The sequence below is a fragment of the Triturus cristatus genome, chromosome 4_1, assembly GCF_964204655.1.
Source record: "Triturus cristatus chromosome 4_1, aTriCri1.1, whole genome shotgun sequence".
Lineage (NCBI taxonomy): Eukaryota > Metazoa > Chordata > Amphibia > Caudata > Salamandridae > Triturus > Triturus cristatus.
Window position 1 is genome coordinate 1,104,361,613 of NC_140585.1, and position 27,944 is coordinate 1,104,389,556.

General features: G+C 43.0%; 1 protein-coding gene across 1 annotated transcript in view; it reads left to right on the forward strand.

Moving 5' to 3' along the window:
• LRRK2 (leucine rich repeat kinase 2) overlaps nt 1-27,944 on the forward strand; it is a 1,602,077-nt gene that overhangs the window by 181,259 nt on the left and 1,392,874 nt on the right. The window contains exon 4 of the mRNA XM_085654107.1: nt 21,298-21,386. Within this exon, the coding sequence (XP_085510233.1) occupies nt 21,298-21,386 (89 nt within the window). The remainder of the gene's footprint in view (nt 1-21,297; nt 21,387-27,944) is intronic.

Sequence of the window (27,944 nt, forward strand, 5' to 3'; positions counted from 1 at the left end):
AAGAAGCAGCACCCTCGGGTGCGTCATGTGTTGCAGTTCATGCTGATTTTGCAATGCAGAACAAGCCCCTGGCACTGAAAATCAGTGTGAGCAGTGCAACCTGCCGATTTCCACCTGTTCGCAGGCCTCTGCGGAATCTTGCTGAGTTTTCATGTAAGTCCCCGAAATTCTACGGAGTAAAATTCTTCATGTTCTGGCCATCCCTAGTTGAGGGGTTTGAAACCCTTCAAAGTAACAGCCTTAATCCTTGTAAAGATGAACAACAAAAAGTCACTAAATTAACCTGTGCTTAACCCTCTGTAGCTTACCACAAAAACAGTCATGCTTAACTTAGGTGCAACGTGTAAAGTATTTATGCAGCACTTAGAGTAATAATGTGAAAACTCCCACATCAATTTGGAACAATAGAGTCAATTCTAATAAACTGACACCAAAATGAAAAAAATCCACTCAGTAGAACTGGAGTTATGAATTTTTGCATTTTCAAGTGTGAAATAACGCCTAAAATATTAAAGCCCAAACCGTGGACATATAGTCAGCAGTTCGGATACACAAAGTAGATTGGGCCCGGTCTATGCTTTCCTTCGGTTGAAAAAACACCTTTAAAGAAAATTGTCTGAGAAGGTAAATTTCAGAGGGGCAAGGCAAGCAGCAATGTCTGAGGAGGAGGTGTTTTCTGAGGAGGAGGAGTTGCCGTCAGGGAGTCACTGGATGAGGCTGCGGTAAAGATATCTACATTCAGACATAGTCTCTTTTATGGAAGTTAAAAATCATCAGGAAGACAAAGCTACAGGCTCTAGCTGACGAGGGCGCCATGAGGCCAGATAACCCTTCTGCGAAGAGCCTCTAAATAGGATTTGCTGCAACGGAGAAGAACATAGTGCGAGCTGCCGCGAAGTCAGGCCGATAGGCGATGCACCTGGGGCAGACTGGCAAAAAGGTAGGTCCTGGTCTTCTCTCAGTTCTCAGAGTACCTTTTGGAAGAAAATCCTTGTATTTGGGTTATCTGGGCACCTTTATCACTGCATCCACGGGCCTAGGACTGGTGGAGGGGCCCACTTGGTGCGTCAGGACTCACTCAGAGTGAGTCAAGGTGCAGGTTCAGGATAGTGGGAGCCTTATCTGTCCAGAGGCTCCAATCAGGAGGCCAGCCAACTAGCCCTTGGAGCCTCACAAGAAGTCTTGGCTTTAAGCAGGAAAGCAGGTCATAAACAGCAGGGCATTCCTCTGAGGGAACAGGGTTGACTTCAGGAAGAAACGCAGTCCTCTTGTTACAGCAGGGCAGTCCTCTAAAGCACACAGCAGGCGACAGGCAGTAGGGCATTTCTCGGAGAGTCTTCTGCAGGTCCAGAAGTGAACTGAACAGTGGGTCTGAGAGCCTGATTTTTTTTTTACTTTGAGTCCCTTTTGAAATGTAAGAAACTTTTGACTTTTCCTCTCAGAGAAGTGTCTGAAATGTCTTGCCTCCCAGCCTTGGTCCTAGCCTGTCTGAAGGTACAGCGGACTAGTGTGAAGTTATTTTGTGTGAGCTGAGGCAGGGTCTTTAAAGTGCAAGTAGGACTGTGCACAGCCACCTCCCTCATCCTGCCTTGTATGGCCCATCCTTACAAAACCTAATCCCTCTATTATGTGGCTGTCTGGAAGGATTATACAAAGGCCAACTGTAAACTACACCTAGGCATTTTACCCAGGAAACAGGCTGCAGGCCCAAAATGGTTAAGACATGTAAAGGACAACTATCTAAAAGTATCATTTGAAGAATAGTGACTCAAAATCCATCTATGTCATTAAAGAGGATTTGAAATGATAATTTCCTAGACAACAAACATGACATTTCTATCAGCTCACAAACAAGCTATTAAATGTATTAAGGCAACCAAATGTTATCCTATGGGAGAGTTAGGACTCAAAGTAAGGAAAACCAAATTTGTGAATTTCTCACTACCAAGACATGTACACCCTAAAGGTACATGTCCAGCTTTTTAAATACAATGCATCCTGCCCTATGGGTTGTTAAAGTTCTACCCTTATGGTGACTTGCATGTATTGGAAAGAGAGGTTTAGGCTTGGCAAAGAGGTTATTTTGCCTAGTTTAATTGGCAGTGTAAAACTGCACACAGATTGCAATGGCAAGCCTGAAACATGTTTTAAAAGGCTATTTAAGTGGGTGACACAATAAGTGCTGCAGCATTTAATTTACAGGTCCTGGGTACATGTTGTACCACTTTCTTAGGGAATAAATTAAATGTTCGAATCAGATGTAAGGCAGTTTTATCACGTTTTAGGGAATGAACACAAGCACTTTAGCAATGCTAGCAGTGGTAAAGTGCATAGAGTTCCAGTGGAGGCTGGTGACATTTGAAAGTGGTGTGGCATAAATTTATTGCCATACTGCACTATGGCAAGCGAATGTAGCGTGCGATCCTGAACAACTTAAGGGGGTTTGGTGGGGTTCTCCCCCGAGAAAATTTTGAAAAAAAGAGTGGACAAATGGTGCATTTTCAAGCAAACTTAAGGAATAGGGAAGGTTAATAAAGCAATACGATTGAATTATTTATCATTTAAGAAATTGCCATTTTATATGAGTTATAGAGGACAATCTATGTGTATGCTGATGTGGGGGGGGGGCGGGCATATTGTGCCTTGCGTGACTGCCCCATGTGTGGTTTGTGTGAAAGAGTCACTCGGAGGATTGCTTGCTAAGTGGCTAAACGGCTACCCTGTTAGCTACTTTTTGGAATGCTAGGTGGCTTATCTTGTTTTGAAAGCTAGCGAAGTTTTGTGGCAAAGACAGGAGGACAAACAGGCATTGCCACCACCAACCACAACTGAACACACAGCTATTGAGTAATTAATTGCCACTCCTTACAGGCCCCCACCAATCCAACACCCTGCCTCCTGCCCACACCAAGAATTTGGTAAAGACCAACCGGCAGTGCAAGACGTTTTTGATTTTTGGGCAACATGAAAAAAAATAAGTGCTCCCATACATCCTGCATTTTCACACATCTACTGTAATTTCACATATCCAGCTAATAGATATTTTAATATTAAGAGTGTCCAGGCACAGACTCAGCGGCATTCACAGAAAGATTCACAGGCTGAACAAGTCACAGAATCAGGGCCAGCTGGGTTTATCACTTCTATCAATTATTTTACAAGTAGAGCACATGCTGAATGTTCCATTAGAGAGCACGTTTCCCTCTCATGCACTTTGATATTTAACCTCTTCGTGAAGATGGACCCTCTAAAGTATGCAAACAATGCCGTCCTGGAATGCCACAGAACAACATGCCGCTTGTCCTTGGCTTGAAGGTAGGGTTAGCACAAGGAAATATTATTTTCGGTTCCAAAATAGCACTCAAGGAATGCTTATTCAATTCTTTCTCCAACCCCATCTACTATCATCAATCATGCCTTCGCCTGGGAAATATGAAGTTAAGGTTTATAATTTCGGTAATATTTGGTTATAATTTACTGGAAAATGTTTTTCTATCTTCAAAGGGGTTTTCGTGCTTAGTCCCTATGCCAATAAAGTGGTCAAACAACAGCTCTTTAGGTAGCATACATGACAAATGAATTGTGCTTAAGCACGTTAATAGCATGTTATTATTTCATATCATGTAATAGCCACTTTATCGACACCAGAGTGCTGAAAGACTGAATCATCCCTGCTGTAATTGAAATCTGAGACTTGCAGGATTCTGAGTGAGTGCTCGCCCCACTGAGCGCACTTACCTACCAGTGGGAGACAGCTTAAACATTGTGAAATGCTCAAGTTTCTTTTGCCACTTGGGTCCACGTGGCCGACATTGCGTAGTAACCCTGTAATAAAGACACAGATGTATATAACACCCATGTCCTATCTGCTGAACACTTCCTGTATGAGGTAGCCTCCTTTGGATTTCAGCCAATCTCCTCTTTTCTGGACATCTCCATGGAATTGAAATTGGAAATCACCACAATGAGTGTACTCTCGTGCAGCCGTTAAAGTGGCATTTTGGCTCACTTTCCTCCCTCTGATGGGCTCACTTTAACCCAACCTCCAGGGAGCGGCTCACCTCATCATCCTAATTGCTATTAGACCCTCTCTGCTCCTCATTCCCCTTTGCAGGAAAAAGCTTCCTGCGACAGGTCTCAGAATGGCAGCCATTTAAAATTAAGTTTGTCTGGCCTTTGGTCATCAGACGCTGCACCTATATCCTCTCAGGCTCATCAACCAACGCGGCATGGCATTTCTATTAGGTACTTGTTTCCTGGTGCCCACCATTTTCTGAAACCTGCTCCATTATTTTCTGCAAATTATTTTTCAAGCTAATTGGGCGATAGTTCTTGGAATCAGTACGAATACCTCTTTTGTGGATTGTCACTATCTTGGCTTCCCTCTAGGATTCTCATAACGGTGTGCCATAAACCATTGCATTAGAGATGATATTAATATATGGGGACCAAATTTCTGGGTCAGACAAAAAGGTATTTTGTCTAAAGCAGGAGCTTTGGCCTTCTTTCAAGCATTAATGGCCATCAGCGTGTCTTTCAATGAAAAAAAAAGTCTGGATTTCCAGATTCCAAAACACACCTAAATGGGTAAAATCACTTGAGGAATGAATAATTTCAATTTCCGGTCGAACTTAATATAAAGCCTCAAAATGCTTCACCCTTTCAGCTGACTGAACACGCACCTTAGGTTTCATAGTAGGATTCCGGGCACCAAGGGATGCTATGTGCCAGAACATTCTTATATCATTGCGCCTGTAGGAGTCAAGAAGAGCTTCCTATAGCCTACAGTCTCAATCAAGTTCAGCTGTTTTTAGGTCTCGCGCCTAGCGGTACACTGCGTAGCAGTGCTCGCTCAGCACGAGACATTTAGTAGGTGAAAAACGGGGTATTCAGGCTGACGAGCGTGTGCGATTCCTTTTGTAGGACATGATTGGCCTTCGCGTGCGTCTTTTTATAAAAGACTGCACGCAATTGGCCAAAGGGGGGCGCATTGCTCCGCCCATGGCCTATTGGTGTCTATTACGCACTTGGTGCGCTTAATAGACACCAATAGGCCATGGCTCGCAGTGGCGCGCCCGCGCACACCATTCGCGGGCTTGTTTACCAGGGATCTGGCCCCACCTCCATTGCACTCAGAATCACAGTCTCTGCACTTCAAACGATGGTGACAAGTGACACTTAGAACGGGGAATCGCGCTACAAATCATAGGGGATTCCATAACTCAATATTTTGATGCTCCAAAGAGGATGAGACTGTGTGGCTTTCGAGGGTGATCCACTGAACCAATTTAGATTTAAAACAAAATACTGAAAGAAGGTGAACGAGGTAAGTTTTCAGGAGAAAATAAGTGTTCTCGCTTGAGTATGTTAGAAAGACAGCCTGCAAATAAAGTTAAGTGTAGAAATAAGGAATGCTGCTCTGTGGAAGGGGCATGCTGTTTTGAGTAATATGATGCTGACATGGAACCGGCAGCTGAAACACTGAGAAAGTAAAACTACCGGCACCGAGTGTGCTCTTCCTCGTCAGAAAAATCGCGAGATCGTCTTCATTACCTGTGGCTCAACTGGGTGAGCATGCCGTCCGTTTCTCAATACTCTCCCGGATCGCTCCTCCATGGCCGACTATGCCCTGTTGCCTTCTCCCGTGCCAAGGACGAGGACAAACCGTTCAAACTTCAACCCGCCGCTGGCATCTGCCATATACAGATATAGATATAGAAAAAGAATGAAAAGAAACGCAGCTCAGGACGCCATCTTGGCACCACGTATATTGCGTTCTTTAAAACACAATAAGCTAGTATTCCAAGTATACTGAAAAAGCTGGCAGCGAAAGAGACACACATTACCCAAAATAATAAATATGTATTAAGAAGTAACTGATAATGGGGTAAGTAGTAATTAAAATCAAACACGTACTTACTCCGAAACACTGCTGAAATAACTCGCATTTGTAACCCTTAATCTCGAATTGTACTGTAGATCTGTTTCATGAAATACACGATGTTCATCTGTTCGGACCATGCATACAATTTAAGGAAGATGTTCATTTTGCGGTGCTTACAGCCAAGCCAAGTCGTTCGGTTATGTTTGTGACTACCTGCCAGAGTGTTTCTCCACTGATTGGCTGGTACCTTCTGATGAATGGTGGGGTGTGTGCCGGAAGGGAGAGTTTGGGAAATGTCGAGTCAACGCTGGGTTAGGATGGGCAGAACCTGTAAACTGTTACAGCTTATGGTGAGAAATTTCAGGATAAACTGGGTATGATGGCCGCAGGGGTGGTGTGGGTGGGAGGGAGACTTACGCCGCAAAGACGAGGAGGGAAGCACTGCGCAGATTAGAAGAGAAAAACTCACCAGCCTGCAGGATTAAGAGGCAAGTGGCGCAGTCCAGGGAATTTTCACATATATGGCCTATAACAACTAGAGACGTCACGACAGCGTTGATTCGACATTTCCCAAACTCTCCCTTCCGGCACACACCCCACCATTCATCAGAAGGTACCAGCCAATCAGTGGAGAAACACTCTGGCAGGTAGTCACAAACATAACCGAACGAGCCAGATGTTGAAAGGCAGTCGGAGGGTAGCTATGACTGACTGTGCAGCCAGGAGTTGGGGGATGCACAGCCTGGTGTTGCGGATTTAGAACGCTGCACACAGATAGGAGACAGGCGCAGCTGAGGAGCACAAGGCAAAGAAGAGCAGCTATGGGACAGTATTAAACCACAACTTCAGGGACCAAAAACACTTCAGAATAAATAGGGGATGAGAATAGCCGCCACAGTAAGAAGCTGAAGAAAATGGTGTTTGTTAGAAGTCGGCAAGGCACGAGCCAAATGTCTGGTTTTCTTCAGTCCTTGTGTACACAGCACATGGGCTGTGCTGTGAGAGATATTATTTGCTATTCAATGGACTTACAACCCACCCACCACATACCATTTGTTGTTTTTGTTGTCACTCTCTTATTTGCAATCTTTCTATTGCTTAGCTCTAGTAGACTTCCCTTCCTTTCTTGTGTTAGCTCCTCCCTGGAGCATGGACCAAGTACATGTGTTCTTCCTTGTCTTCTTGCAGGGCCCAATTTTCTTTATAAGTGTATTGTTCTGAAACGAGCAATGTGCTTTCCTACTTTTAACACTGGCATACAGTTTCTTACTTATGTTATTTTCACCCTGTCGTCTATTAACGCTTTAGTAATATTGAGACACCACTCGGGCACATAACATTATGCTCTTTAATGACAAAACAATGGTGGAGAATGGTTTCAAAAGCTGCAATTTCATTTTCAAGAGTGCTTTCAAAAGATGAATTTTTGTTTTACATTGGGTTTTCTGGCTTACAAAAGATGCACTTTTGTTTAACATTCTCCATTTTTAGGTCTCGCCTGAGACAGCGCTTTAGCGCTGCTCTGGCGAGACTTATAGTAAGCGCTTTTGGAAGTGTAAACGAGTGCATTTCAGGCCGCCAACTACAGTGCATGTGCTCCGGGCGCGCGCACCATTTGGCAGCCTGAAAGCATTCGTTTTCTTTCACTTTCACGGCCGCACGGCCACCCGCGAAAAGTGCTCACCATTTGCCAGCCTGCATTGCCTCTCTCTCCTACCCCCTCCCTTATCCCACTTCCTGCGAGAGATTTTTATCTTGTTATTTGCACTTTAATGAACTGGTCTGGTGAACCCGAACAAACATGTTTACTTTGTCATGAGACATGTCTGTAATGGTCTGACCGAGGATTTTTCCAAGAGAAGCTATGTTACAACGCGCTTTAATTCACATACAGGGACGACTGTTTATTTGTAAAACAAACAAAAACACGCATTTTGTTTGAAATTCCAGTAAGCCTCAGAATTTAAACATTGTCTGAAGGTCGCGTGCCCAAGATCTCGTTAAAGCTGATTAACTGCAAGGCTTTTTAATTGGATCTGATCTTTGTATGGCAGTGAGACGTGAAGAATAAACTTCGGAAACCTGAACTCTGCTGAAAGTCATAGACTTGGGCTGTAGCGCTTACAAGCAGCAATCGTACCTGTCAGTCAGGGAGCTAGCGTCCATGTAGGACGTGTAATGTGGGATGTAAAGTAGGGTGGGTCTCCAAACATAAGATAACACATGTATTTGTAAAGCGCACATTCACCCAGATGGGCTTCTTGGCACTGAAAAACAGATGATTATTGTTTGCCCAACTCAGTGGTACTCACTCATTTTATAGACCTCAAAAGGATGAAAGGCTGAGTCCGCCTACCAGGATTTGGACCTGAACCATGAGGTCAAACATAGGCCCCTGCAGTGGACACATTAGTCCACTAAGCTACCAGACCCAGGTGACGTGGTTTTGTAATTAATGACAAGGCTTGAACATGTAAACTACATTTCTGTAATTCCCACAGTATGCCACCCAAACTTTGATTCCTCTCTAAGCTTTCTGTTATTGGATCCATATATATAACGCTACAACTGACATACACCTTAAACTAGCCAGGACTATTGGCTTTGCTTACGGTTGTTAGCTATTTAAGATAAATGAGGAACAATGATTTTGTTGCAAATAACATTTAAAATGTTTTAATCTTGAAATTCTGAGATGGTGAATTAAACATTGCTGACGCCTAGGGTTGCCACCTTTCCAAGACAAAAATACCGGGCATTTGTTGATGTTTTAAGAGTTTTTAAAGGTCAGAACATGATACAAAATAGGGCATTAAACAAAATGGTATGTATTAATTTTGAACATGACTTTTTCTGCCTTTTTTTTCTTTATTAGTCAGGGATTGTTAATGCAGTTCCAGAACTAATTTAAAAGTGCTTGCTGTTTATATTTGTTGTTTGACGTATGTACACATAAGGGCTAAAAATACCTTCTTTAGGGGATTTTGCTTATTTTTGTACCGGCCGGGTAATTGAAATACGGTGATGCCGGTAGAAAAACGGGCAGGTGGCAAACTTTCTGATGCATGTGAAAGGAGAAGTAGTCTCCAGGGTGTCGCAATCACTCCCTTTATTTTTAGTCTATGTTAGACATGCATGCCCTTTTATCTCCACATCTCGTTTATCTGCCTATGTTATATTTGATTTCTTTCCTTTCCTCTTCAACACCCTCTTTTCACTCTCTGCTCAATCAACTTCCTAGGAACACTTGGCGTGATTGATTTTTACGTATATGCTATACCATAGTAATATGCTACACGAAAACACAGCATTCTTGAAACAGCCAATTCTTTTAGGAAATGCAAGATTAAGTAAAACGTGAAATATAACCAGGAACTAAATTGCTGACAAGGAGTGACTTAACGCCTGTTCAGAAATCAATCAGAGTTTTAGCAACAAGCATTTGCAATGCAATAGGTCTCGAATTATTAAAGTTTGAGCTATTGGTGTTGCATTATTTAGCAATACCAATAGCTCAAACTTTAATAATGCGAGACCTATTGCATTGCAAATGCTTGTTTTTTACATACAATTAATCAATTCATGACACTGCATGTATTTGCTTGTGTTTCTAGCAATTTCAAATGTAAAGATTTTTTTTACCGCTTCTCATTTAAGTTGTATTCACCCTATCTGCCACCGAAGTTTTAGCTACTTAGACCCACAATTGTACTACCTTGCACCACTCTGCCCCACGCCACTCTACTCTAAGCCACTCAGCTGTACTCTGTGCCATGCCTCTAACCATGCCAAACAGCAGCCATGCTGCTGTACAACATGACTAAACAACATTGGCAAAGCCTATAGCTCTCACGTATGAGAGACCTATTGGCTTTGCCAAAGCTTGTCTTGATTCTTTATATTGGTATTTAAACATCACATGTCTGGGCGAAACGCAGTCATTGCACTTCAACAGGATCATAAGTCTGCATGTATCATCGGTACAAAGAAGTTGTGCTGTTGGAAGTCGTACAGGTAGAGCAAAACAAAATGATAACAGGGGAAGAGGGGAGGGAAAGGGGGAACTACGCAATCAGTACTCAAATAAACTGCTATCGGGATAGTGTACAGGGGCCCCACTGCATGAGCCGCAGGCAGCCACAGTTTGTGTACATTGTATATATAGCGGCGTGTGTTTGTGCACATGTGTCTCTCTGCCTGCGGGTCTGTTTGCCTCAGCATTACACTGGTTACATTAGCACACCTCATCGGCTCGTGCGCTGTGCGGTTTCGGCAACGCTCTCTAGTTTTGCAGGAAGGGGTCGAGGGTATGCGGGAAATAAATGAGGCAGAAGGGAGCCGCTCACCTTGGGACAGGCAGGATGTGCAACAGTGAGCTGCAGGCCTCGCAGTGGAATCAGACAGGGAATTACACACCTGTGTTTAATGCCGGGGCCGCGACCTGTGTTTATTACTTTTTATGGTTTTAAAAAGTGAGTAAGGGCCCCGCAAAGCATCAGAAAACGAACAAACACAGGAAAACATCTCAATCTACAGAAACAGTGCATACCTTAAATAAACACACACCCTAGAAGGAAATATCGGAGTGCGGCTCAAGTGTCAAAGCACTACCAGTGTTTCGTGACCGCTTCAGAGTGCTGGATTCTGCACGCGCAGCGCATTACACTGTTGGACAATTCTGAGAGAGGTGTCCAGTACTCTGTGCATGGCTAGTATCAGTAATGAAATATATACATTTCCGCTCTTAGATTCTTGGGTTTGAGCTATGTCCTTCAGTGGAAGGGTCTTTAGGGGTGAGGGGAACATGTTTGTACCCATTGAGTTGGGCAGTCTGAGAGGTCGGGTCCATTAGGGTGTCACTTGATCACTCAAACACAGGAAAACATCTCAATCTACAGAAACAGTGCATACCCTAAATAAACACACACCCTAGAAGGAAATTTCAGAGTGCGGCTTGAGTGACAAAGCGCTACCAGTGTTTCGTGGCCGCTTCAGAGCGCTGGATTCTTCACGCGCAGCGCATTACACTAGTGGACACTTCTGAGCGAGGTGTACAGTACTCTGTGCATAGCTAGTATCAGTAATGAAACATATAAATTTCCGCTCTTAATTTCTGGGGTTTGAGCTGTGTCCTTCAGTGGAAGGGGTCTTTAGGGGTGAGGGGAATATGTTTGGGTTGTGATCTAGTGAGTGACAGAAGTGTTATCGTCACATATCGTCACATTTAGAATGTGGTGCGGTCATTTTGAGAACGTACGGGGGGTTGATGATTCATTCGTGGGCTGGGAGCTTGGCCGTAATGTTGGTGCTGTCTCTGTTTCATCTTCCTGCAATAAACCATACTACAAACCTCTGACGCATGAAGATTCTTGGATTTAATACTGATGACGAGTAGTTGTGACCTGATTGGAGACAGGTACACTCCGCACCAACTCCCCTACAAAAAAAAATTGGGGGGGGGGAATTATTGCAACCAACGATCAACGAGGAACGTGTCAACGAGCATATAATCAACGTTTGGTATATATCTATTCAGCGATTCTCCTACATCACTACGACACCTTGTGATTAAGCTAATGTGTTTAGACTTTTAAAGACGTTGGATTCAATCAGCTTACTGTCAACTGCCATCTCTCGAGCCCCGTCTCGCGCTCTTCCTAGAGAACGTCCCCATCGTCATTGTCTTCGTCATTCATAACGTTGCTTTGGTTATTGGAACGCACGTTTTCATGTCGGACTCACGCAACGTGCAACCATTTGGTTTTACGTGATAAAAACAAACATTTACCGGCAGCATTTACAAATCTTTCCTTCTGGATTTCCACACGGTGAGAACATTATTTTATTTTTTTTCCTTCTTCAACAATTTTTATTGTGGACTTACTATTCTTCGCTTGGCCTGTTTACATGTCATTAATTCCACAATGGACCATGGTATTTTGCATTCATCTCTTTTACAGTATCTGACAAGAATATAACTATACTCAAATTATATTACGCATTATTTACGCTTATTTCTCTCTAAGTTTTGGTCACATCAAATTGTCTTCACAATGGTTGTCATTTTATGCGCAGCATTTTAATTATTCTTCATAATTGAAACTGTTAGTCATGGCTACCACCTCGAGCATGTCTCAACCACCACCTTTCCTTTCTGAAGAAGGTGACCTTATTCTTCCTTGGAAAAGATGGAAGAATTTATTTGACTCCTATATTGTGGCAATTGGTGATGAGAAGTTTTCGGCTGTTAGCAAGCAAGCAATTCTTTTACATAATCTCGGTGTGGAAGGAAGAAATGTTTGACAGCATGGACCTGATACCCGTGGGTGGTGGAAATGGCGAACCTGCTGATGTGTTCGAAATGTCCATGACTATGTTAGAGAGATACTTTGGTCCTCGGATTAACGTTGTGCTAGAGAGGCATACATTTTTTACCAGGATACAAGGCCCTTCTGAACGATTTAAAAGTTATGTTGCTTCTCTTAAAACCTTGGCTCGAACGTGTGAATTTGGTGAACTCACGGAGTCTCTTATAAGAGATCAACTTGTGAGATGCACCAATAGCACGCGAGTTCAAGAAAAGCTCTTGTCGAAAAATCCATCGTTGTCAGAAGCAGTTGCTATCGTGGAAGGCTTGGAGAATACTTCTACCTGGGTAAAGGAGATGAAAAAAGACCGGGAGGAAAAGAAAGAAGGAAAAGATGAGGTCCATGTCTTAGTTGACAATTCTGCTCAAGAAAGTAGTGACAATGTTGCCAAAGTCACCTCTCTGGCAAAACAAAAAATCTCTGATAAAGATGTATGCCCACGTTATCCTACAAAAACGGTAATTTGTAAGGGAGAACGTGAGAGTCGTTCTTCTATTAACATTGGTCATAATGATAAAACGTCTGGAGAAGCATCCAAGCCGAAGTGTTTTAGGTGTGGTAGTCTTACACACTATTCCAACTATCCTCATTGCTTTGCCAAAGATTCTATTTGCAATAAGTGTGGCATTAAAGGACATTATGCCAGAGTTTGTAGATCTTCTGTCAAGTCAAGAAATCCGGAGAAGGGAACTGAAACTGTACGAACAATCATTGTTAATGTTGGGAATGATGGGCGTGAAATTGACTATGGAAAGATTGTGATTCCAGAATTACATAAACCCTGTAAGTTATGGTGGTACGAAAATAAATGTGTTGGGATATGTAGTAGCCAACATCCAATTCAAAGGCAGACAAACACTAGGTAAGGTTTACATAGCTGAGAGAGGGGATAATCTCCTGGGGTGGAGGCATCAACGTGATTTGGGCATTATGCTTAATGCTAGCGCTGTTGATCCTAAAGACCAAGTTATGTTAGTGGATTTTGCAGACGTTGGTCAAACTGTTAACTATTTTGACAGATTCCCAGAAGTTTTATCTGACTCTTAGGGGTGTCTTAGGGGTTTTGAGCACAAAATTGTCCTTAAAGATAAGGCTGTGCCTTGTGTACACAAAGTCAGAAGAGTGCCGAATATGATGCTGGCACCACTGGAGTTGGACTTCAAAAGACTCTTAGACTTGGGAATCATTGCAGAGATTGAGGGATCAGAGTGGTTGGCCCCCATTGTCTTGGCCCGCTAGGATGGTGGAACCAGTGTCAGGATGTGTGTGGACTTGAGAGGACTTAATTAGTGGATATGCGTGGATCGCCAACCTCTACCAAACATTGCTGAGTCTCTTAGTATGCTCAAAGGTGCACAAGTCTTTTAGTGTACTAGATCTATATTCTGCATATCACCAGGTCCCTCTCCACAAGGATTCTAGACATCTGACGTCCTTTGTTACACCTCTGGGAGCTTATCGTTTTTTAAGGATGCCCTTTGGGTTGGCATCAGCAGTGGCATGTTTTCAGAGGGTAATGAAGTTAGTCTTGAAAGGAATATTGAATATCATGTTTTTCCAAGATGACATCTTGGTATATGGGAAGAATGAGCTTGAACATAATTACACCTTGACATGTGTCTTGCAAAGACTAAAGGACAAGGGACTCACCTTGAAGAAACAGAAATGTCGATTAGGGCTAAATTCTGTAACTTATCTGGGTCATGTAATCTCTGCACAAGGGATTCAACCCAAATTGGAACTTGCGGAAAGCATTTTAAAAGCTCCGGCTCCCAAAGATAAAGATCAGGTCAGGTCGTTTTTGGGGTTAGCTGAATTTTACTCTAAATTTGTGAAAGGATTTTCTAGATTGTCTGAACCCATTAGAGCTTTGCTCAAAAAAGGAACACACTTTGCATGGTCGGAAGAGTGTGAGAATGCGTTTGCAGTGATTAAAAAAGAGATTGGGAAGTTACCTACCTTGGGGCACTTTGATATCCACCGTAAGACTGTCCTAACCACTGATGCGAGTCTTAAAGGCTTGGGGGCAGTTCTTTTGCAAATTGTGGATGGAGAAGAAAGGACTGTTGCTTTTGCCTCTAGGGCACTCAGAGATGCTGAAGTGAATTACTCATGTGTGGAGGGAGAAGCTCTAAGTGTGTTTTGGGCTATACAGCATTTTAAAATTTTATCTTTGGGGTATACCTTTTCTGGTTAAGACAGATCATCGGCCATTGGTTCAGATCTTTTCATGCCACCATAGTGAGCAGATCACGCCCAGGCTTAAACACTGGAGTAAAGGTCTTCAAGAATTTAATTGAGTTGAGTTTGAGTTTAAAATATTTATAAAGCGCACGGACACCTAGCGGTTTCATGGCGCTATGAAGTTCTGAGCCCAAGAGGGCAAGAGGGTCAGGGAGGAGGGGAAAAGTAAAACAATTATAGTGGGAAAGCCTGTGAGAAAAGCAAGGTTTTGAGCGCCTTGCGAAAGTGCGGGTATTGAGTGGAAGATCTAAGGTGTGCGGGGAAAGAGTTCCAGAAGACAGGGGCAAATGTGGAAAATTTTGTGCCCCCCCACTTTTTGCACCTAAAGCGGGAAACTGTCAGCAATTGTAGAGAGGATGAGCGTAATTCCCTGACGGGGGCGTAAGCTTTGATTTTCGAGGAGACGAACGCAGGGGCTGCGCCGGCCCGAGCTAAAAAAGTGATACATCCTATCTTGAACTGAACTCGTTCTCGTATAGGGAGCCAATGCAGGGACTTCAAGAGCGGAGTGACATGGTGGAATTTGGCCAGATTATGGACCAGGCGGGCAGCCTGATTTTGGACAAGTTGTAGTCGGCGCATGCTGTAGGCGGGCATGCCGTAGTATAGAGTGTTGCCATAGTCTAGGCGGGAAATTACCATCGCCAGGACAATCAGAGTGCAGAGTGAGTTGGTCGTTCAAATTGATCCCTAGAGTTTTCACGGAGGAAGAGGGAGGAGGGGGGGACCTAGGGAGGGGGGCCAGAAAGACAGGGTCCAGGGACTGGTGCAACCACCTGTCAGAACCAGCTCAGTTTTGTGTGGGTTTAACTTCAGGTGGTTGTAGTTCATCCAGTCCCGGATAAAGATCATGATCGACTGGAAATTCGCCATAGACTCAGGGGAGGGGGACAAAGTAAAAATAAGCTGGAGGTCATCTGCGTAATTGTAGACGGAGACCTCCATTTGCTGAAGAGCAAAGATGAGAGGGGCAATGTACAAATTAAATAAAAGAGGAGAGAGGGAAGAACCCTGGGGAACCCCGCATTGCACCTTTCGGAGGTCCGCCGAGTAGTCGCCCAAGCGAACAGCCTGGGTGCGGTCCGTCAGGAAGGAGGACAGCCAGACCAAAGCTGAGCCACCGACCCCCGCCGCTCCGACACGAGAGAGTAAGATGGAATGATCAACCGTGTCAAAAGCGGCGGAAAGGCGAGGAGTACCAGGGCCTGGGGATGGTTAGTGTCCATACCTTCTCTGAGGTTGTCAAGGACCGATAGCACTACGGACTCCGTGGAGTCTGCGGGGCGAAATCCGGCCTGACGGGGGGCTATAACTCCATTTTCCTCCACAAAGGTACTTAGAGCTCTGGTGACATGGTGCTCCAGCACCTTCCCTAGGAAGGGCAGCAATGAGATGGGGCGATAATTAGCGAGAGCGGAGGGGTCGGCGCCCAGTTTTTTGAGGATAGGGACAATGATGGCCGATTTTAGAGGTTGAATGACAATGCCCTGGGACAATGAGCTATTGAGAAATTCGAGAGGAGGCTCCGCACAGACCGAGTAAATGTGCCTCAGGATATGGGCCGTGTACAGTACATACCTGGGAACACAAATTGTTCTGCTGACTGTCTCTCGCGTTTACCTATTGACTGTGATCAAGGTGAGATTGAAATTGAGAATGTTTGCTGGTTGTCTGAGCCAACTTTGTCTGGTGAAGAATGGTTAGACGGTGTAAGTAAAGATAAGATTCTTTCTTCCCTCAGGACGTGGATGAGTCAAGGATGGCCTGACTATAAAATGTTGGACCATGAAATGAAATCCTATTGGTCTGTAAGGGAAGAGTTATCGTTTTATGATGGGAACGTCATGAGAGGTGATAGGGTGGTTCCTCCCCTAGTTTTCAGGAGCAGATTGATTAATATTTCACATGAGGGACACTTGGACAGAAGCCTTACCAAGGCCAGGGTGAGGAAAAGATATTGGTGGCCCAATATGGATCATATGACTGAAGAGGTTGTCAAGAATTGTGTGTCATGTGTAGCTAATGATAAATCTCAAGTTACCAATGTTGCCCCACTGTCACCTGTACAGGTTCCTGAGATTGTGTGGACGAAGCTTGGATTGGATATTGCTGGTCCATTTGAACTCTTGCCTTCTAGTGAACGCTTTGTCATTCTGATGGTGGACTACACTTCGAAGTGGGTGGTCACTAAGTGTGTTCCATCTGTGTGCACTAGGATTGTAATTGATTTTCTCAAGGATGTTTTTGCCATGGAAGGGGTGCCCAAGTTCTTGGTAACAGATAACGGGGTGCAGTTTGTTTCCCATGAAATGTGTGAGTTTCTAAAAGATCATAATATTATTCATCAAAAAACTGCGCTGTACTCACCACAAAGTAATGGTTTGACGGAAAGAATGAATCGGGTTGTCAAAAGTTGTGCTCAGCGTGCCCTTGAGGGTAAAGTTTCTTTTAGTAGTGTCTTTGGGATACTTGGTGGGCACATCGTACCACTCCTAATGCTGTTACTCGGATTTCACCTTTTGAAGCTCTGAGGGGCAGAAAAGCTGTCTCCAAATTAAACCCTACTTGGTTGCCAGTCTGCATTGATGGTGGTATTTCTGTTGAGGCTAAGCGTGCCAGGATTTCTAGTTATCAACAGAAATATCAATCACATTTTGATTCAAGAATGTGTGTGAAACAAAAGAAATGGAATCTTGGTGATAAAGTGTTGAACAAGAATCCAAATTATACTCAGAAAGGCAGGTCTGCTTTCATGGGTCCATTTACCATAGTTGCATAAGGAAAAATGTGGTGAAAGTTGACTCTGGTTCTACCTGGAGTATGTCCAGACTTGTGAGATTTATGGAGAAATCATTAGATTCTTCATCATCTTCGAGTTTCAAGCCTCAGTTTTCTGAGACTAATGTCAATTGTAGAAGATCCAGAAATAAACATGTTCCTGTCAAGTTCAAAGACTATGTTCTATCTTAACGTAGTGATTTTTAGTAGTGATTTGTATTATTGTAATGGTTTTTGAGTTCCTGTTGATGGGTGTTTTTTTTTTTTCTTTCTCCTTTTCATTTTTCTGGTGGGAATTAATTTTCAAATTATTTTGCTGTTATTAGGACATGTTATGTATTATTTTTTGGGGTTCTGTTGTGGAAGGGGGATGTGTTGTGATCTAGTGAGTGACAGAAGTGTTATCGTCACATATCGTCACATTTAGAATGTGGTGCGGTCATTTTGAGAACGTACGGGGGTTGATGATTCATTTGTGGGCTGGGAGCTTGGCCGTAATGTTGGTGCTGTCTCTGTGTCATCTTGCTGCAATAAACCATACTACAAACCTCTGACACATGAAGATTCTTGGATTTAATAGTTTGTACCCCTTGAGTTGGGCAGTCTGAGAGGTCGGATCCATTAGGGTGTCACTCGATCACTCTGTCTCGAGATTCCAAGGCTCTTTCAAAGTGTTGTCATATATGTTCTGTGAGAGTGAACAAATGGCTTTTGGTGTTCCTGGTTGTTGTGTGTTGACCCTGCAGGTATGCCCAGCTCGTCCACATCTACTTAGGTGCCTTGAATGAATATGATTCTGTAATCCGGGGCGCTAGCTGAGTGTTTTAAAACGAGGTTCATGTGGTCAGATCTTTTAAAATTCAGGTCTTGAACTGCACCATTTTCACCAGTTGTTTTGGAATTGCAGCGTAGATCCCCTAGCCAGGGCCTTCACAAGGGGGAGCCCCGGGGCCCCTCTTTCCAGCAGTCGTGGCTCGCATTACTCATGGGGGGGGGGTCGCACGGGGTTTGGGGCTGGGGGTTTAAAATTAAAAGAAAAAGAAAAGAAAAAATACCTGATCTGGTCCGCGCTGCCTCTGCTCCTGGGCCGAGGTCCCCCATTCTGAAGATGAACAGGCGTGCTGCAGCTCCCTCCCCTCCTGTAAGCCAATCCCAACCCTGCAATGGCAGCGTTGTGATTGGTGCGGAGTCCTGGACGGCGCCCAGCCGGGCACCAGTAGGGAGGCCATTTTTTCTATGTAGGCTGCATGCAGCCTACATAGGGAAAATGTAGAGTGCGCATGACAGCCCCAGGGCCGACCAAGCAGTCAGGGCACTAATAGTGGTGCGCTTTGAGTGACCTATTTAATATTTAAATCATATTTTCTTACCTGTCTAAAGGTTAATATTTTACAGGTCTGTTGAGCAGGGTTCAAGCTACTGCTGTCAAGCTACACCAGATAGGCCTGAAACCATGGAACTGCAGTCCTCAAGTGTCATTCAACTTTCCATGGCAGAGGTGTATTTCTTCACCATATACCCCTGGACTTATAGGAAAGTTAAATGTGCCAATCGGATTTAAGACCATTTCACAGCAGCCACATCACATACACTTGCCACTGGATGACAGTGTCCCCGTGTTAAAGTTCAAGATTACTAGCTTGTGAGTCTCCCACCCCACCAAATATCCAAGGGTGATCACCCAAAAAGGGATAATTTTGCAGTATATACCAAATCTACATTCAACTCCATGTTATCAATATTACTTACTATTAGACGCAAAGCCCAATCCATAATTTAATGCAGGAACTTCTTCATCAGATAGTTGTCTGTTTGAAATATTGAGAACTGTGGGCTAGATGTACGAAGCCTTTTTGTGGCCACAAATGGCCCAATTTGCAAAATCGGGGTGTTTGCACCTGTAAAAAGGCTTTTTCTAATGTATCAAACCCAACTTGCGATTCAGTAACACATTACCGAATTGCAGTTTGGGTGTGCGACCTAATACTGATTTAGTATTTGAAAGGGGTGTGTGTAGGGTGTCCCGTGGAAATCCGAAAATGTAGTGGTATATATTAATGATTTGCGACCAAAATGGGGTCACAAAACATATGCACTTTACTACCGACACCAAGTTGGTGGTAACCCATTCGCGAATAGGAAAAGGCCCCTTTAGGACCCTTTCCCCTTTTAGAATGTTTAAAAAAAAAAAACATTCAAGAGTAGGCAGACTACTTCTTTAAATGAAAATGAAAGATTAAATTTTTTATTAAAACACATTCCGTTATTTTTGAGGAAAACAGGCTCCATTGAAAAAACAAATATATATATATATATATATATATATATATATATATATATATATATATATATATATATATATATATATATATAGTTCTATTTAAAAGCAATCACAGACATGGTGGTCTGCTGGCCCCCATAGACTGCCATCCCAGTGATGGTTGTGTTGCGTGTGGGTCACAATTTGTAACCTACCTCAATAATATTCAAGCGGTAGGTTGAATTGTGACCCACTACAGTAATTTGGAAAACGACGTATTTGTACACAAGTCGTTTCACAGATTACCACTCTGAATGCAAAAATACTGCTCGCAAATAGCAAACAGTATTTTGCGACCATTTGTACGTGCATCTAGCCCAATATTTTGATTTTTCTCTCCCTTGTTCGGCCTTTGAATATATGTTTTTACTCCTGTAGTCACCATTACTCTCTTGATGGGGTGTTTTTTCCCCCTCTTGTGAGTCTTTTTCTAAGTTGTTCCCTGATGTGCATCTTTTTGGGGTTTTTATTCCCAAAAAGTTCCACCCAAAAACATTCTCACCACATTTTATTTGAGAGTTGATATTTCCTTCAGACGCACTGTTAACAGTACGCTCCTCTCTCACAGAGAATAAAATCATACTATTGCTTACTTCTATATTTTTTGAGGTATTGTTCTATAGGAATCAGCCTTTTTTTTAAAGCAAAATTTGAAGACCCTTGGGCATCAGGTCAAGATACATATAATTGAATTGAATAATCAGAATACAAGCGTTTCTGTACTCTGTTGCTCCCTCTGAATATTATGGTTAGTCCAAATACAGTGTATTTTCAAATTCAGAAGACAATGCGGGAGAAATCCATTGCTCATTGTCAGAAAAAAACGAGTAGTAGGACTCAAATTGAGTGAAAAATTCAAAAATACAATCGTTTTTGCTGTATAATAAATGAGAGATGCACACCAAGTTAAAACAAAATTTGGTGTTAAAAAGTATGTTTTTATTCATTCATACACCTATATTTGCCTATTATGCATGTTTTGGTACAATTAAATTGATCTAAACGAAAGTATGCACAGTTTGGTATAGCTGTACATCTTTCAAAAAGCAAAAACCTACAGTTCCGCAAAAATCACGTTGGCTCATTATTGGACTTCATCAATGTAGTTTTAACTTGTTGGCAGGTGGACATGGTTTCTCAACAGTGTCCACGGCATATTTAAAGACATATAAGCACCAGGTATGGCCCTTGTTGGGGCTCTGGCAGTCGCCTGGGGTGCAGGAAAGGGAAGTCTTACGTCGTTCAACATAAACGGCCCCGTAGCCAGGAGAGGTGGTGATAAAATCTCATCTGTTCTAGAGCATCAAAAAATACTACTTGACTTCTCGGTATGAGTTGCTTGTCAGATGTATATCCCAACTACATTTAAATGTCTTAGCTTGGTAATACTGAGGCTGTATTTGGAAAACAGCTTAGCATGACATTTTCTATTTTCTTACATAATTCTAAATATTTACCCAGCACAAACATATTTACACTTATTTCTACAGCAGTTGTTGAAATGTATTAGTTAATACGGATGATGTCTGCCACTACACAAGTGATATATTCTGAACTATTCGTGCTGTCTCTGTGAAATTCTAGCAAGTAAACCCGTTAAAGAACAAATAAATAGGGGTTTGGCTAATTGTGATTCAATTAACATTAAAATGTATCTTATAATCGCGTATCTTTCTGATTTGATGTCTCTTTTTTTGCTGTAGGCATATTCTTAATGTGCTGTCCTTACATAATGCAAATGTAAACATATTGACCATTGTACTGAAGACTTTAACTCTGCTCCTAACATCAGGTAATGCTTATGTTGATAAACCATTAAGACATACAATGTTTGTATTTTTCATATGTCATATTGCCTGTTTTTATTTTTCTCTCTTTACTTTCTAAGAATGGTATTTATAAATTGTTCTGTGTCTATGTTAAACCTCTATTATTGCTTGACAGCTATTTGTTAGGTGTTTGTAAGACTTTGCATGAGAGGAGAAGAGATGAAAGAAATGATAAAAAGCAACAACAGAATCTACTGCTGCCTTACACTGTAGTTGCTTGATAGAAGGGATCGGTGCTACTGATCATGGGTTGTTGATAACATGGTAGCTGCTTGAAGAAGGGTACAGGCAATTGATGGCAGATGATATTTGTTATGAGCTTCTCACCTCACAGAACTAAAGCCTCTCATTCCACTTCAGCATTGCATGGAATGTGTGCCAGCAAGTGAAGCACACTAAGGAGTGCCAACTAACAATGAAGGACGAGAGTCGGGAGTTAGTCCTGTGCTTTTTGTGGACAGCTTTGGAAGCTGCAAAGGGATTAGAGAATGTACATAGGCACTTAACTATTTTGTGAGTTATGTTATACAAAATTTATATAGCGCAAGTCTCGTCCCCGAAGGGGACATCTCGGCGCTCGAGGTAGCATAGTGTCAGGAGCTGCTAATTAAAACAACCCAGTTTTAAGCTGTTTCTTGAAGCCAGCAAAGTTTGTACATTCTCTAATGGACAAGGCGAGTTTGTTTCAATGTAACAGAGCCAGATCTGAATAGGCACGTACTCCGTATTTAGAGGTGCGGATGTGTAGAGGGCCGAGAAGAAGTTGATTTTTTTATCTCCGATTCCTCTCAGGGCAGTAAGGTCTCCATTTGTCTTGTAAATATTTGGGTCCTTTACCTGCCCAGGCTTTTTGTGTAAACAGCGAAGTTTGAAGATTGCTCTATTTAGGTCTCGTCTGACCCAGTGCATGCGCTGGTCTGGCAAGACTTATTGAGAGGGCTCCAAAAAGTGCTACCAGGCCAGCCTAGAGCTACAGTTCATGTGCACAGGGGCACGCGCGCCGCGCTTTACCGCGATTACTTTCACTTTCGCCGCTTTGATGTTTGATCGTGATCACTTTCACTTTCGCGGCCGCACGCCTGCTTTGCATAGCCAATAGGTGTCGCTTTTGGGACCTTATAAGTATTTATTTATGCAACTGTTGCGTGGCTAAACACTTATAAGGTCCCAAAGGTGAGACCTATTGGCTATGCCAATGCTTGTTTTTATGGGGAGCCAGAGCAAAGCTCTAAGCAAAGGGGCCGATGGAGTGCCCGATGGCTGTTTATTAATCAGTCGGATTGCGGTGTTTTGAGCCACCTGCAGCTTGGCATGAAGAGATGCGTTGGATGCTGCTACAGGCAAATTATCATAATCAATGCGACTAATAATTAGGGTCTGGCTGTGGGTGTTGCGAGAATCTAGTGGCAGCCACTGGAAGATTCTGTTTTGGAGGCGCATTACCCCTTAACATGTGCCACATCTGAAAGTCACATGGTCCCTCTTTGAGAGCTAGTTGTCAATGAGGACACCCAAGTTCCTCTCCGCGCTTCTAGGAGCAGGGGCAGGACCGAGCTCCATCGGCCACAAGTCCTCATCTCAATAGAGAGGAGCTTTTCCAAGAAGTAGTATTTCAGTCTTGTCTCTATTCAGTTGTAGACAGTTAGAGGACATCCAGGCGGCAAGGTCCCTCATACAAGAGATGAAACACTGTTTAAAATCCTGATAATCTTGTTCAAGACAGATGACCAGCTGGGTGTCATCAGCATAAGTGAATATCTCAAAACCATAGGATTTGACTAGCCGGGCAAGGGGGTAGACAAATATTGAAGAGTGTTGGGCTCAAGGCTGAGCCCTGAGGAACTCCCTTGTTCAAGCATACTGGACTGGAAAGGACCTAAAGTAATAGTTTACGATCTATCGTTTAAGAAGTCAGTCAGCCAGTGTAAGGCAGTGCTGTGCATGCCCATGTCCTGTAATATATATAAAATAAAGATTAAATGTCATTCTAATTTGGACTTGTAATAATCTTACTTTACATAAAAAATAAAACTTTGGAAAATCATTGAAAAAGAGAGGCTAAAGGAGCATTATCGGGAGGATAAAATGTCAAAGCATACAGTTTTAAACAAACAAACCCCCTTGAATTCACCAGTCTACCTTTCTTAAATAACTAACTCATGCCCTAAAGAAATTATAACTCATGCCCTTGCCATGCACAGTGTTGTTATCAATGATGTCATAGAACATGCATGAGTGATGTAATATGTGAAGTAATTAGTGCATAGCGAGGGCACGAGGTATAGCTACTTTAGGGGACATGCTACTGTTACTTGAGATAACTGTAACTGATGAATTTTAGTGGTTTTGTTTGTTTAAAATGGTATGTTTGAACTGACATTTTCACCTAATTATAATGTCTCTTAACTTTTGTGTTTTTTCCAGTGAATTTCCAAGTTTTTTTTAATGTAAAGTAACGTTATTACAATTCCTAAATATAGAGTCAGTTTAACCTTTGTGTTTTTTAGTGAATTTCTGTGGTTTTTTTTATGGCAAAGTAGGCTGTCCTTCACCATGCACAGCATGGGATCGGTTGGACTCGCCACCATGGCAGGAGCAAGCCATTTTTTTCTTTCTGAAAGTGGGTACCCCAAGCCCACCCAAGGCACCCACATCTAGCGAATAGGATTCTGCAGGAGAATCCACAAAGCCCCATGCCCCAAGTCCGCTCACCAGCCAGCATCTTCACTCACATTGCTCACACCCAGGCAGGAGCAGCATTCTTCAGTGCTCCCGCTGGGCAGGTGTAAACTTGTGGTTTCTGTCTGGGAGAGTGCAGGCAGGGTAAGCTCACTCTCCCCTAGGCAAAAATAACCAGAAGTGTTCTAGGGGACAAGGTACCAGGGACACTGCTTAGATCTGGTCATGGGGGATGGGAACCCCAGGGCCTATTTATGGGTCAGGTAGGGGGGCCTGAGCACCCCTTCCCTGTAAAACAGACCTCAGAGGATGAGGTTTCCGGGTCCTCATAGAGGCTAGGGGAGAGAGGCCGCACCCCACTCTCCTGGGTAAAAACAGCGTTATCCTTGGAGGATGAGGTCCCAGGGACACTGCTTAGATCTGGCCCTAAGGTTTGAGGTCCCCTTAGCCTATTTACAGCTCAGGTAGGGGGCCCCAATGCTCCCCTCCTCTGTTAAAGACTGGCCCAGGGGATGGGTCTCCAAGTCTGCATAGAAGCTCGGGGAGAGGGGCAGCACAGCCCCCTCCCCTAAATACTAAATTGTTGCCAGGGTTCTGCTTATTGCTATCCTGCCCCCGCCCATATGGATTTTAACGTTTTAACTAGGACAGGAAACTGAGTCCCTTAGTTCTAAAATTGTTGCTGCCACATCTTTGTTGCAATATATATTATCATTATAATTATGAATGTTAAGTTAATGTGAAGTTAAAGTCCATACAACCAGATGCTTTATAATCATGGCAATAACAGAGTTTGATACGCACAATATAAAAACTGTCTGGGCTTCGCTCAGGCACCGTTCTCTTGACTGTGTTTGGAGGTGCGTCAGGGTTAATGTAGGCACTGAAAGCAATTTCCGTACATTCTTTCATTGTGGTCTATATTGTTAATGGTTTTGGGTATCCTTTAAAAGTGCATGTATTGTGCTAAGAACCAGGAAGCTAATAGATAGGTTCATGTTCTTTGGGTTGAGGGGATGAGTAACTGACCATCCTATCATGTGTGATGCTGGGATTCGATATAACCTGTATTTTGTAGATAGGTATCAAGGATTATCTACTTGTTTAGTTCCCCCCATGGTATATCATCAATCAAGCCAACTTTATGGGTGGACAATCTGAAAATCCACTTTTGCGCCTTTCTAAAGAGTGTTTCTTGTCTTATCTGTGGGTGAGCCTCAAGTATAGTCCACCTCAAGGCATTATGTGTATGACCAATTGTGGTCTAATGGTACACATCTTAGTGTTAGTTCTTTTGCACCTGATATTACTTCGATGTTTGATAATTTGTACCTTAACTGCTCAGGTGGTTATTCCTATATATCTAAGTTGGCAGGGACAAGTGATCAGATTTGCAATTCCGAGTGTTGCATTCCATATGTTTTTGTTGTGTCCATGTTAGGGTGTCAGTCAATTGGACCTTCTTTGTTGGTTGTGCTAAGGGACATATGTTGCACTGGTCACACCGGTAATGTCCAACCACAGGGGGCAGAGTCCAAAGTGGTCTCTGCGCAGAAGGCATATGTATTTTTAGCCTTGTGTTATTGAGCATGTCTTTCAGGTTTTCTGTTCTCTTGAATACAAATCTGAGTGGGTTGAATGCTAATTTGCCCGTAGAATTTCCAGTATTTTTTAATACCTTTTTTAATGAAATTGGACTCTGGAGTGAAAGTGCACATGTCAATTCAACTGACTGAGGTGGTTCTAAGAGCAATACTCTATTATTGTTACGTGCTAGCTTTTGTGCAGATATGATCCGTCTGATTGGAGATTCGCATCTAGCCAGATGTGTCGCCAAGTCTTTGGCTTGTTCTTTATAGTCACTTATGTTGCTGCATTTGCAGCATAAGCGAAAAAACTGGCCATAAGGAAGGTTTTCCCGTAGGGCCCTCGGATGGTGGCTGGTAAACAGGAGTGGCCTATGGCTATCCGTTTGTGTTTTTTAAAGTTTTTGTGTTTAGTTCTCCATCAGAGCGATTGATAAGTAAGTTAAGTAATTGGAATTTCTTCCTCTGACATTTTGCCAGTGAATTTTAGGTAAAGATTCAGATTGTTAATCCATCCTCTAAAAAGGGGGATTGTATCTTTGTTCCCTTTCCCAAAAATCTGTATATTGTCGATGTAACGAGGCCACGTCACAATATTCCTTGTGTACGGGTTGGTGGGGGACATGATATGTTTTTCTTCAAAGTCTGACATGTAGAGGCATGCCAGACTCGGGGTGAAGGTACTGCCCACTGAAGTCCCCTGAGTTTGTTGGAACAAACAGTCTTAAAATTGAAAAAGGTTTTCCGCTATGGCTAACGTAGCACACTCCATTATGAAGCTAATAGGCGTTGAGATGTCCAATTTCCTGATCTCAGGATTTCTTCAACTACCTCGAGTGTGGTCCTCTGGGGGATGTTTGTGGATAGGGCTTCTCCATCGAGGGTGACTAGGAAGTCAATTTGTGGTCTCTCAGCATTGGTCAGTAGGATTAAGTTCAGTATATCTCTTGTATCTTGAACAAATGATGGAGTGTTCTTGACTATAGTTTTAGAAAATGGGCACGAAATTTTGATAGAGGTTCCAATAAGGAACCTATCCCTGACACTATGGGTCTTCCTAGTGAAGGGAGGGTGCCCTTATGAATTGTAAGAAGGGTGTAGAAATAAGGACTTTTGGTTTCTTGTTGATCAGGAACTCAGCCTCGTTCTTTGAAAGCCACCCCTGACTCAATGCAGAAGTATCTATGCTGTTGATATTTGTCATATGGCGTGCTGAAGGGTTTCGGTTATAAGGCTATAGTAATGTGTGTCATGCAATTGACTGAGGCTTTCTGTCTTGTAATCGATAGAGGACATACTTACAATTGCACCTCTTTTGTCTGCCTGTTTAATCGTAATGGTGGCATCATTGACCAGAGAGGAAATGGCCTAGGATTCCGATTTCAAAGTGTTATGAAAGGACCTATGGGTTTCCTTGCCGTTTAGGTCCTTAAGTACTGCCTGTTCTAATGTCAGGAGTTCATGGGGTGGCATGCTCGAATTAAGGGTGAATGTGGAGGGATTTCGTTACCCCGTGTCTGTGCTTGTCATTTCTGGTTTAGCAGCAAAGAAGGCCTTCAAACGTATCTTCCGAAAGAAATTGTGTAATTCACAATTAGTTCTAAAATGGTCCTGTTTAGGAGTAGGAATACATCCTAGGCCTTTCTTCAACACTTTCGTCTCAACTTCAGTGAGGGTTCTAGCTGATAAGTTGACAATTAGTTTCTGTTTCCTGAGTAGCTCCTGAGTTGCATCGGTTCTGCTTGAGTTTGTGGAGGTTCCTGCCTTTCTACGTTTTCCTGCTGATGAGTGCACCTTCTTTTTCTCTCCCGCTTTCCCAACCTCTGCCTAAAAAAGGAAGGTTGAAGGGGGTGAAAGGCTGCTGTGGGCCATGAGGAAAAACTGGGTATTGCCATATTGGGGGGCCCTTGTTAAGGGGGTAAATTGTACACATACATGGTTGGCGGGTCCCTCTTCTGTCATGGGGATTCCCCCAGCTGTCTGTGCTGGAATTTACTGCTGTTAGATGAGTTCCTCTTGCTTGAGGACTGGCTCTCATCGGAGGACGTTTCCTCGTTTGAAGGTTGAAAGTCCTCTTTAGATAAGGGTACATTTTCTCTTTACTGAACTTCTTGATGTCTTTTTGTAACTTTGTTACCTTTTATTTCATTAGTTACTCCTTGTTTTCAAATACCTAATAACAGATAACTCAGATGAAGTCTCCCCACAATTCTTTGAGATGCATTCAAGTTGGATGTAATAGGCCAGGTGATAGTA